Here is a 12,478-nt window from a genome sequence, read left to right as displayed (position 1 = left end):
TTACTTTCTGCAAATGGGCAAGCCAATTAATTACTGACAAAAGGTAAATGTACCTATAATGTACCTCAAAACAAAAGAGCCAAATAGTTCCAACATAAATTTCCCTAAAGCATCCTAAGTGGCTTTACATTCCCATAGTTAAGAAACCACTAATCAAAAGGACAGGTAACATTTCTTTTCTTGCAATGGCCCATGTCTCCCTTCATAAATGAGCTCTAAGAGAAGAGAGGTAGTGGAAGGGATGCTAATAAGAAATTTGAAAACGGCTACTCCAGGATTTGAGGAGTACTGATGTACACACCAAACAGGCTCACACTAAAATCTGAAAAAAGGTATAGGGAAAATTAGTGTAAACACACAAATGCTTTATGTGGAAATAGTTTAAAGGGAAGCCTCAGTTTATAACAAGGAAATATTTTTTTAAGGTTTGTATTCAGTCGGTTGAGTTGATCTGGTTAAATTGATTCAACAAATAGCTTATCGTTCATCCTCCCCGTGGCCCATAGCACTTAAGCATTCTAATCAGTCAGGAATATTCTCTGGTGGCCTGGTTAACAGGTTGGTGAAAGATTTAGGATTTAGGATGCCTTAGATCCTAGATCCATCTAGATCCTACATCCTAGCATCCTAGACGCCATCACTAGATCCGTTTTATTAGGATGGGAAAATAACCCTGGAATGAGAACATACTAGCTTCATAAAGTAAGCGACACTGTAAATCACCCTACGGGTTTTCTGTGGCTCTAAAGTTCTCAGCCTTAGGTCTTTTAATTTCATTTCACTGTCATGCAGTGGAAAAAACAAAAGCTAGACCAGTACCCTTTCTCCAGTCATGGCAAATGGAGCATTAAACCACTGTTCGAATGTGCTGCAGCTCTTAAAAATTGTGGGGAGGAGGAAGTTGAGGAGGGCCCAGAGTTCCGGGAGCTTGTTCTGCAGCGGGGTCCCAGTCAAGAGGATCCTCCTGGGGGCCACATAGTGAGTGTTCAAGACCTGAGTCAGCTTGCAGTGGTGATTCTTCATTCGGTGGCCTTCGTCCACTATCATGTATTTCCACCGGATCTGTGACACAAGAGGAAGGACCAACATGTGGTGAGCAAGGGAAAGAACAGCCATTTTCAACAGGCAAGGGGTGGTGTGGAAAAGCCAAGAACCCATACTTGGTCCATGATGCGGCATGATATTCCTTAGGATAAAAGAATTTCAACAAACACTCTATTTCCCCTACCTGATAGATCACATAACACATCATGTAATAATGGAATGTTAAAGCAACAGTGATCCTTAGGGGCCATGGGATACCAAATCATCCTTTTACAAAGAAGGAAACTTGGGCCCAGAATGAAATTGTTGGGCCAGGACTAGATCCTGTGTCTCCTCATCCAATACTCCTTCTGTTAATGCTATATCATGACAGCTATCTCAGATTTAATGGTCATGCTATCTCTACACATAGTAAGTGTAGAATACAGCTCTCCACTTGAAGCAGAAGTTAATGACTGATTTTTTCAACATGGCATTAGCAGGTACCTATAGCTGAGATACTCTTGGCTTCACGCCTTCTTTTCCATTACATTGGCTGACCACTACCTTTAGGATTCGGCTCAGCGTTTTGTTTTTAATTTGCACTAGTTGATAACATTTAAAAGTCGGAATATTTCACACAAAAATCTGCACATCCAGCTTCTTTTAAAAAATTAGATGTGGCAACCTGGACTCTCTCAGTTTATGCGTATTCCTTACCCGCCAGGTCTAGGACCCCTGCTTTAAGATATCTAAAATGAAAGGATATACTCACTGGCAGAGAAAGCAATACTAAAATATCATTCCTCTATTTATGCCAAAACTTCAGAATTAAACACAATATACTCCCCCAGCATGACTATCACTTCAAAAGTAAAGAAAGACCATATAACACAATCTTTCTTCCTAAGTCTACACATAGTCCCCTTCCTCTCATACCTTACCCTTCAGCCCTCTTCAAGGTCATTGTTCTCAGCTTCTTAAAGTGAGAACAATGAGGAATGTTCCACTAAGCCTATTCATTCCCTACAAAACAGTGGCAATGGCCAAGAAAAGCATCTGGTGCTCAGATATCCCTGGATCCCACTGCAAAGCTCCTAGAGAGAGGAGGGAGATGAGCTAAGTATTCTATTTAGTCCTCGCCTTGCTCACTAGAAGCACCAGTAAAGTCAGGGAAAAGGAATAAAATCATCAGTCAGGCTGGGATATTCAGGTAAAATACCAGAGTTTTGTTTTTTTTCCCCTCCTCCACCACCTCTAAGAAGAGCATTTAAGAATAAAGTCCCAAACTTACCAATAGCATGAAAAGAGGCAGCAGATAAAATGTATTTAAATAAATATTCTAAATCTACTTTCCTGCCTAATTTAGCCTATGAAATAAACAAGGAATCAGAGGCCTTAGATTTTGCTATTGGGTTGACTACGAATTAGGTCTTACACTTGGAAAATAATTACTACCCCTTTCTAGATCTTCATTTCTCCAGTAACAAATAAAAGCAATACACCTCATTACCAGGCATCTCCGATGAATTTTGAAATATATATACAGAAGATACAATATGAATTTTTTTAAAGGATCCCAAATGTACAAACACATTCCCATAGTAATACTGAAAACATGTCATTTTTGACACTGCAAAATTCATCTCTGAGTATGAGGAACAGGAACACAGCATTGTTGCCAGTGCCATCTCAATTATTAAACCACCCCTGGGAAAACATTTCCTTGATGTTATTTCCTATGATGCCATGAAGGGAACTCTCAGTTCCCAGAGCAAAGGTTGAATGCAGAGAGAGAACAGACCCAGAAATATGGATTTTGTTCAATTCTGGCCACAACTTAGTTTCAGATTATAGTGCTTTCAAAACACCACAGGGTAAAAGAAATTACCAAAGAAAAAAAATTAAGTTTTCATATTTGCTCCATGAAAGAAACTACTTCCATCATTCTACATGAATACATCAGGAGGCAAGATGATATAAATGTGAAAAAAATTTCCATTTTATGGCTAAAGGACAACTTAGGACACACAAATTAGGAGACATGTGGGTCGCAGGTAGAAAACAACTCTTTCCCAGCTCCAAATAAATAGTCACAGAAATAGCCCAGAGTAATTCGAACAATAACAGCCCATTATTTTACCAGGAAAAACCATAGCGTAAGAGCCGCAGCTTGGATAAATGTTCATATGGAGAAGACCATATGGAGAGGTGTCTTTGGAGAGACAAAGCACAAGAAGAATGAAGTTGCACCACTGACAATAACCCAGGGCAACAAAAACAATTATTTCTTCCACAATCACGTTCAGGGCTATTGGAGAGAAAAAGAGTTGCGGAAGGAACCCAGGTGAATTTTTTAAAGAGATGTAAACTCATTAACTATGAGAGGACAGTAAGAGTCCCAGGATCAATGACATACACGAAAAAAAAAATTAGCACGCATAAAATTAAAACCCATGACCAAAATATATCTGATTTTCCAAAAAAAAAAAAAAAGAGAGAGAGAGACAAGCCATCTAACCATCAAATTATACTAGTGAGTATAACTTGGGGAATACTTTACACTCCAGTGCGATGGTCCATAATTAGAGATAAAAGAATTTTTTTAAACATACCTTTGCAAGAATGTGCTTGTCTTTTATAATGTACTCGTAAGTAGTCAAGAGGACGTTGAATTTGCCACTCCGTAGCTGGGGGACAAGGGAGCGACGCATGGCAGGGGTGCCCTGAATGGAAAGAAAAAAATATGGATATTACCCAGTGGAAGTACATGTGTGTTATTTCCCACTATTCACAGCTTAATGGAGCTCAGAGACGTGACTGAGGATTGCACATATATGCATTATCACATACGGATCCATTATCCACAAAGAAAATGGTTGGTGAAATCGCACACTTCTGGAGACTTTTCAGACCCTTATAGAGAGCCTTTCCCACTGAAAATCGAAGGAGGGGAAAGAGAGAAAAGGAAATTATGGCGACCTCAAGGTAGCAGAGAACCCGCTGCTCTGCTGAAAGGCTCCATTTTTATGGGAGCGTACAGCAGGCAGCCCAGGTGCCTGGATAATTGCCTAACTTTGCACGAACAGTGGGCCCGGCAGCAGCCCGCAGAATGTGCGATATTTGTCATTTGTATTACTCTCATCAGAAACCTCGCAATATGATAATTAACAATTTTCTTCTGCATTTCACTATCTGAAAGTAATTATGGTTTATTACAGTAATCTTCTTGGGATGATTAACTCTCACTGTTTAGTACATGATGTACATAACAAAACTTTACAACCAAATACAGTTCACAGATGTGCATATGGAATGAAGAAAATCAGGTCTATTTTTTGCTTTCCCACATTTATATATAAATACAGCACTCCAAACCTTGTAAGAAATTTTCACCACAGAAGGAGCCCATTTGTCAAATTCATATGTCCAGTTAGATAGAGTCCTAGAGAACAACAACAAAAAAAAACATACAGAATAAAAGACATTTGTATAAAAGTCAGTGGTTAAAAAAGATATTCTTATTCATCTTCAGGCCTCACCTTGAAAGAGGGTGGAGAATATAAAATATCTCAACTACATATTTATTTTAAACGTGTGGAAATAAGAGATAAGTTAAAAATAAGCTGCCACAAACCATGACAAGTTTGTTTGTGGGGTCATAAAAAATCTCATAAGAAAAAAGTTAAAGAATGAAAAAATACAGAGGGCAAAAACCCCCTAAATTTTAATATGGTATTGAAAAATAGCAATTGCCAGAGTGATTTGGGGAGTCTTTAGAAACAGCCATATAAGTTCAGAGAAAAGTTGAGTCAGGAAAAAGAAATTACAAAAGCACATGAAAATATTAAATAAATCTGTCAAGAGAGAGCTGGGGAAGAAATATTGAATGTGTTTTTTTAAAATTCCTGAAAGCGTCACTCTAATATATGAGTCAAAACATGCAAAATACAGATAAAAAGCAAAATATATACTCAAAATGTAGATAAAATGCAAAGGAGGTCTAAATACTATGGATTCAGATAATAGAGATTTAAAAGGTCTGCAATTAGTCCTCATTTAGACAAAATTTGAAGAAAATACTAAAACAGAATCCTTGTTTTTTCTCAAGGTCCAAGTTTGTAGCAGCACCAAGATCTATAAGAGGATCTTAGTGAATAAATCTACAACCTAACACCCACAGCCAGAGACACTGCACTCCAGGGAAGGCGGCTGTGAACAGGTATGCCTTCTCTCAGGAGAGTGCACTACAGACAGACGAAGGACCACGCAGCGGGCAAGGCACTGGGAATGTGATGGCAAACAGCAAAGACCGCCCTTACAAAGCAGCAAAATCTCCGAAAACAAATTGCACATCCTGAGGGCAACTGAATGCAAAATTCAGAGTTAGGATTTTGACTTAGGTCCTGCTTTAAAAGATACAATAAAAGAAGATTCAAGAACATATAACCTTTTGAATATATGTAACCTTTTGGAAATGGAACAAGGAAAAATCAAAGAAATCTTAAAAAAAAAAAAAATCAAGCTCTTTCTCCTTTGTGAGCCACTTAAGGAGTGACGACAAATAAGGCCTACTGTGCAAAGTGCAGGCTGTGTAGACACAATGCTAATGGCTGATAAAATCATTTCATCTCGTGCTTAAATAGCCTATCAAAGAGCCGGGGGTGGGGGGGTAGGAAGAGGTGGGAAATAAAAACCTAAATCCAGATTACATGCTTTTAGTAATCCCACTATATGCTACAATTCTGTCTTAAATGAAAAACAAGGACAAGTTACTAATAGGGCAATCTACGACATACAGAAAGATAACTGCGGAATAAATGACTTTACTTACGAAAGGGGAACAATGATGAGATAGGGGCCATTGAGTCTTTTGTGCTCCATCAGATAAGTGATGAGTGCAATGGTCTGTATGGTCTTTCCTAGCCCCATTTCATCAGCTAAGATTCCGTTCAAATTGTTATTATACAGGGAAACCATCCATTCCAGGCCCTGGAGCTGAAATGAAGAGTAATTGCTTCAATTATCCAAGATCTGCACAGGTAATTAATACTAATACAACTCAAGTGAGGCTGTGACTTTTTAACTCCGCAGTACTATATGTTGGATTTCCCACAGTAGGAAAGTGGGGAAAGCACCAACACAAAAAAGAATCTAAAATATGAGCCTGTGATCGTCCCTGCCGCTTGGCAGGTGCTGAGTGTTAATCAGATTTAGAAACGATGGGCTGCAGCATACTGGTGGGATTTAAGCAGCTTTGCTGCTCATCCCTACTTAGCATTTCACAGTATATGACATTCTAGAATTATTATAAATGAAGAAAACCAAAACCAAAACCCATTCCAACCACTCCAAGAACAAAAAGCCGATGTGAGGATTCAAGGCCAACAAACCAGAAGATGGGTTTGGCACGCACATCACAGATCATTAGAAACAGGCTTCTTGGGAAGGAAGAGCCTCCCCCAAGGGTGGGATCCCTCAGTGAGGAGGCAGGTGGACCAGGGAGCCAGGGGCACGCTGCTGGGCCCATAGGAGGTCATTTCCTGGCCGAGTGAAACCTCCCAGGCAGCACGTGGAAACTTTACAATGCGGGTACTCCCCAAGGGCAGCACACGGGAAGCTGATGGCCTGGAAACACGTTCAACATATTTTTAAAGCACAAAAGCACTGCACCAGAGATGCAGTTTTGGATTCCCCATGTTGAGTACAAGAAAGGCTGGGTGAAAATACAAACTCATTAAACCTCCCTCTCCCAACCACCGATTCCCTTCCACCATCATACCACTGGTACTGGGTTTAAATGGGTTTAAATGGTAGGATCAATTATATATATATATTAGCTAAAGTCAATTTAGGTTGCTAATGAAGTTATGCTTAGGGAAACATTAATTTTAATTTGTTCTACGTAAGAACAAAGCGAGTGATTCATTTATTTTAAACATTTATTAAATGTTATTCTGTGCAAAGGACCGTGCAAGGAGCTATAACAGATGGATACCCAGGTGTGTAAGATGCACGCCTCCCATCAGAAGCCATTCACATGTACACATGCACCAAGAGGTGGTTGACAGTGCCAATTTCATACATATAAAATTGTATTGACCAGAGTTCTTCTTAGGGACAGCACTGCAATAGTTTGAAGAAATACTTTGGAGTACCTTGTACCATGTAAGACTCCAAGTTATCGTAAAGGGTTTTGCAAAATGACAGCAACTCCAAGAGATGAGGAAAGGAGGAAGAGCCTCTGAGAGAGTGGGCAAATGATAGAGAGGGGAAGAGAGGAAATGACTGGAAACCATAAGTGGGGGGTAGGAGGAGCTATGTGCCTGCAACATGATCCCGAGACCACCAGACCTTTAGGACAGTCAAGCAAATGCCAGAAACATTTGGACACTCAGTGGTAATGGATTTTTTTTTTTTTAAGCAAAAATTGGCAAGGAGGCTGAATTTTGCATCTGTGTTAATCCCAGATAAAACAGAAGCAGAAACTGGCAGCAGAAGGGCCTAGAAATTCACAAAAATTATGGGAAGTGATTTGGACTTTCCTAGACCATGGAATTGGAGGGGTTGGGTATTGACCCAAGCTTACATAGCTTTCCAGGAAGCAGCAGGAAGGCCTCAGCTATGTTGAGGTTAAATGACTGTTAATGATACAAAACCTTGTGGAGGAGAAAGAAGATAGAAAGCTTACTCATGGACAGAGTGATCTAGAAGGCTTTGAGCTAATTTGAATTGGTTTGTGAGAAATGGAAAGGATCTCATCAGGCAGATACAGGTGGTCAGAGTCCAGGAAGAAGGAACTTTATGAGGCAAAAACCAGAAGTGGACAGAGCAAGGCAACTTCAGGGACTCTATAGCAGCCCAGTAGAAGGACAGACGCATAAAATTCACATATGGAAGCAGGAGGAGATAGGTTTGCAAAGGCATCGATGAAGATTGCTTAAAAGGGTGTTGAATGGCAGGAGGAAATCAAGGTGGCATTAAGCTATTTATGAATAATCCAAAAATTGGATCTCCCATATACAGACATACAAAAGTTTATTAGAACAAACTATGACTTAACATCTCTGTCAGGTAGGCCAAATAAGATGAAACCACTTTGAACCTCATGAAAGTAGGGTGGTCTTTGGAGAAAAAGACCTTACTATGGCCAGGGCAGTGGTTCTCAAGGGACCTCTGGGGGTCCCCAAGACCTTTTCAGAGATCCACAAGGTCAAAACAATTTTCATAAAAACCCTAAGGCCTTATTTGCCTTTTATATTGTGTTGACATTAGCACTGACGATGCAAAAGCAGTAGTGGGTAAAAACGGCTGGCCCCTTAACACAAATCAAGGAGTATTACAGCAGTAGTCACTGTGACCTTTAGCCCAATGCAAGGGCAGCAAAGACAGTGTCAAGTTTTAAGAGAGGGGACTCAAGTCCAAAAAGTTTGAGAACTGTTGGTCTAAAGCATGTACTTCCTAAAGTATATTCTAAAAGACACTAGGTTTACAGATCGTTAATAGGTGATATATGATGATAAGCCTTGGTGGCCAAAGACATTTGGGAAATACAAAGTTCAAGTTATTTTATTGCAGGACACTGATGTGCATTTATATTTTCGCAGAGTCACGACTGTCCTGATGTACATCCTGGATCACCAAGAGGGGTCACTGCCAGGGTGCCCATATGTCTGGTTGGCTTGAGACAGTCCTGGGTTATGCCCTTTATCAATAACAATAGTCATTGTTGACTATTCACTAGTAACTCTCATAAGTATCCAAATTTGGAATAGTAAATTGTATGGGAATCCTAGTTACTGCTGACAGTATTTCCCATATTTATCCGACCACAGAACCCATTTTTCTTTTTCTTTTTGACGGGCATCTCATGGGACAGATGTTCCAAAGAACACACTCTGAGAAACACTATAAAGTGGAAGGAGGTAGAAGACAGGAGCTGACCTCATTCTAGACAGGTCAAATGAGACGTCTGTTACTTTACAGCCTAGTTTTCATCAAAGCACAGATGCTCGCCACTTTATTATGCCTTTAAAAAAACCTGTAAATGTAGTAGATAGTGTCTCCTAGGTGGCTGAATCCATAGCATTAAACTATAGCCACCACTGAAATTTTTGGAGAAATGCTTCATTGTATACTTATAGAATGTGGCTGAGTTTTCCATTTTAAAGAGACCCACAATGAAACGGTTCCAAATGTTAAGCCAGGACTTCTTAAAACACATGTCATCCCAAACCGTAAAAGAGAAAGCGGATATGTCCTAGTAAAAACGGTGAAATGGAAGTGCTCTAAAAGCAGAATTACAGGCACAATGGAGGGAATGTCAACATTACAAGTAATGTGACCTAAAAATGCCTCCCCATCATCAAACCTTTTAAGCGATCAACACATGCATGACATACTCCAAACAAAATTAGGTAAAAGGTTGTGACTTGCCAAGAAAACACAAACCACGCCAATTACCTGATAATGCTTCAGGGTCCCATTGATGAGGAGGGCAGACTGCTTCTCCACCCTCTCAGAGATGGCGTGAGCCACCGTGTAGTAGGACTGGGAGCCCCTGGCACTGTACTGCATGCTGTATTCATCATCCACGTCTTGCTTAGCTGTCCTGAGACAGGGAAAGTGGAGAATCAGGCACAGATGATTTGATGCATGAATGGAGAGCCTAAAACAGCTGTAATAGGTATAGTTTATTCATCACCTACTTCATGCCTTGCAGTTAGAATACATTATCTATAATCCTCACAAAAAGTAAGCAAGGTAGATATTGTTATCATCCCCATTTTATGCATGTGGAGAACTTCAGGCTCAGAGAGGTCAATTAACCTGCCTGGGTCACATAAAAGGTAGTGGAGTCAGAATATGAATGCAGGCCGGCGTGACCTCAAACTACTGATTAAGCATGAACTGTATTTGTTGTTAGTGCTGTCGAGTCGATTCTGACTCCTAGTGACCTTGGGTAGAGCAGAGCTGGTTTTCATGGCCAGTTTTTTGGAAGTGGGTGGCCAGGTCCTTCTTCCTAGTCTGTCTAGTCTAGAAGCTCTGCTGAAACCTGTCCACCATGGGTGACCCTGCTGGTATCTGAAACACTGGCAGTATAGCTTTCAGCATCACAGCAACACATAGCTGCTACAGTATGACAAGCGACAGACAGGTGGTGTGGTTCCCTGATGGGGAAATGAACCCGGACCCTGGCGGTGAGAGCAAGCATATTAACCACTAGACCACCAGGGCTGGCTAAGGACTGTATACCTGCAGGTTAACACTTTGCTAGTGAAGCTGTCCTAGGCTCTCAGGACACAAAGATAAATCCTATTCACAGAATACTGTCTAAAGCTTGGAGGACAGGTGAGAGAGGACCAAACATGACATTAAAGACATGGGAAAGAGGAAACGTAGTCTTCCCCTTTCTGTGCCGTATTAACATGCTGGTATTTTATTCTACAGGTAAATGAGGAGCCACTGAGGGGGCAGACTGATAAAACAAAGGTTCCTAAATTGGGTCATATAGCCCTGCAATAAAAGGACAAAATATTAGAATGTCTATTTCTGTTTTTTTTTAAAAAGTCTCCTTAAAAATTTTCTATTTTGCATATTGTTTCCCAACAACTTTCTTTTAATATTAAAGCTGTACAAGCAAAGAGCTGTGTAGACCACTGATACAGAGGATGAACGGAGTGAGGCGTGGAGCTGGGCACTCAGAAGGGTAGAAGAGGAGAGGGTTCCGAGGTTTCCCAAGGTGTTTCGCAGACTGGGTGGGAGTTGGTGGCTGACTAGCTATGGCAACAAGGACAGAGGAGGGAATGGCGTTTCTCACTTAGGTTTCTGGGTGAATGTTGGATGCCATTAAGGGAGGTAGGAAAGGCAGCGAAACAGCCAGCTAGAGGGGCAGGTTTAATCAGCTCAGTTTGGGACGAAAGTGCAAATGATAGGTGAGAAGCCCAGGAGTGAGCCTGAGCTGGAGGTGGGAATTCAGGAAGGAGAAGAGGACGGAAGGAAGGAGATGAACAACCAGAAGACCTTGGGCCTGGTGGCAGGGAGCTCAGCGGTGACCTCTGACGCAGCATCTCAAGTGGAATGTGGACATGAAGTTGGCTTCCTTCCTTAAACAAAATTCTCTAAAAGAAAATCCATAAGGCATACTCTTCATGAAAAGCATTTACAAGGGAGAACCCTGAGAGATACACACTCAATGATCTGCTTGGCATCCTTCTCAGAAACTTCTTCACTGTTTGGATCCAGAAGTATTTTCTCTTCCGTTTCCTGCCGACTGGACTCTTCTTCCTCATCCTGGGGAAGGAACAAAGATACGGGGGAAGATTCCATTTTAACAAGGGAATCGCTATCGATTGGCATTTTCTGAAAAGAGATTAAATAGAATTCAACTTCACAAATGGAGTAAATACAACGAAGGAAGGAAGTAAATTTAACACTTACTTAAACCAGGCAATACACCATTCCATTGCTGTTTAAATCAGTGAATAAGAGAATGAAAGGAGGTAGAGGAGGAAGTCAAGATGGCGGCGTAGGCAGACTCTGAACTCACCTCCTCCTGCGGACACAGCCAATTTACAACTACACGTGGAAAAATTACCCCTGAGACAGAACTGAAAACTGGATAAGAGGAGCTCCTGCAACAACGGACAATCCTAACTGAGGTAGAAGAGGCAGAAACTGCCTTCTGGAGAGGAAAACTCCTCCTTCACAAGCCGCCAGCTTCACAGCCGCCTGGGAGCAGCCCACAGGTACACAGCCCTCCCTGGAGGAGCGGGGCCCTGAGCCGGGGAGTGCCCCCGCTGTGGGCATTTTGTGGACCCAGCACAATCGAGACGAGTGGCATAATATCTGACTTTGCCTGCTACTAAAACATTGGGGAATACCCCCAGAAAAGCTGGTTCACAAAGAAATTAAAACCGGCCCTTAAAGGGCCCATGCGCAAACTCACCCATTTCAGAAAGCATCCTAAAATCACCAGAAAGAAAGGTGCACAGTGCTTTGGTGAAAAGAGACTCACCTAATAGGCCGTGTGTGCAACTGGATGAGAGGTGAGACCTCTTCAGGGACTGGGACATTGGCGCGGCCATTGTTGTGGCCTGGTGTGGGCATGCTGACACAGACGCCACTGGAGTTCTCCCTGAGGCCTGCTAGCCCAGGGTCTGCCCCACCCGCTAGAGCACCGATTTACTCCAGCTCATCCAGGGCAGGCAGCCCACCCTAGAGACTGGCCCCACCCAACAACAAGCCCTCAGGCAACTTGTGGGCCTGCATAGTTTGGTGACTGGGTTCTCTGCAGCCTGGCAACTGAGCCGACTTCAGTGGGGCAGGGCGTGTACAAGGAGTGGGTGGAGAGTGTGGGGCAATGGTGGAATGTGTGGGGCTCCTGCCGTGGAGAGACTGGGTCGACTTCGAGAGGTCGGGGCGCACACACGGGGCAGGACTGTGTTGACTGTGT

General features: G+C 41.9%; 1 protein-coding gene across 8 annotated transcripts in view; it reads right to left on the bottom strand.

The window, feature by feature from the left end:
* Positions 1–12,478, bottom strand: part of SMARCA2 (SWI/SNF related, matrix associated, actin dependent regulator of chromatin, subfamily a, member 2) — a 173,923-nt gene that overhangs the window by 98,739 nt on the left and 62,706 nt on the right. For all 8 annotated transcript variants that reach the window (XM_058565719.1, XM_058565718.1, XM_058565725.1 and 5 more), the window contains 6 exons: positions 11,216–11,316; positions 9,487–9,634; positions 5,858–6,021; positions 4,402–4,468; positions 3,639–3,749; positions 820–1,062 (listed from right to left, as the gene is read on the bottom strand). In XM_058565719.1, coding sequence (XP_058421702.1) covers positions 820–1,062; positions 3,639–3,749; positions 4,402–4,468; positions 5,858–6,021; positions 9,487–9,634; positions 11,216–11,316 — 834 coding nt within the window. The remainder of the gene's footprint in view (positions 1–819; positions 1,063–3,638; positions 3,750–4,401; positions 4,469–5,857; positions 6,022–9,486; positions 9,635–11,215; positions 11,317–12,478) is intronic.

Source organism: Diceros bicornis, chromosome 22 (genome assembly GCF_020826845.1).
Source record: "Diceros bicornis minor isolate mBicDic1 chromosome 22, mDicBic1.mat.cur, whole genome shotgun sequence".
Classification (NCBI taxonomy): Eukaryota; Metazoa; Chordata; class Mammalia; order Perissodactyla; family Rhinocerotidae; genus Diceros; species Diceros bicornis.
This window is presented reverse-complemented; position numbering and strand designations above follow the sequence as displayed.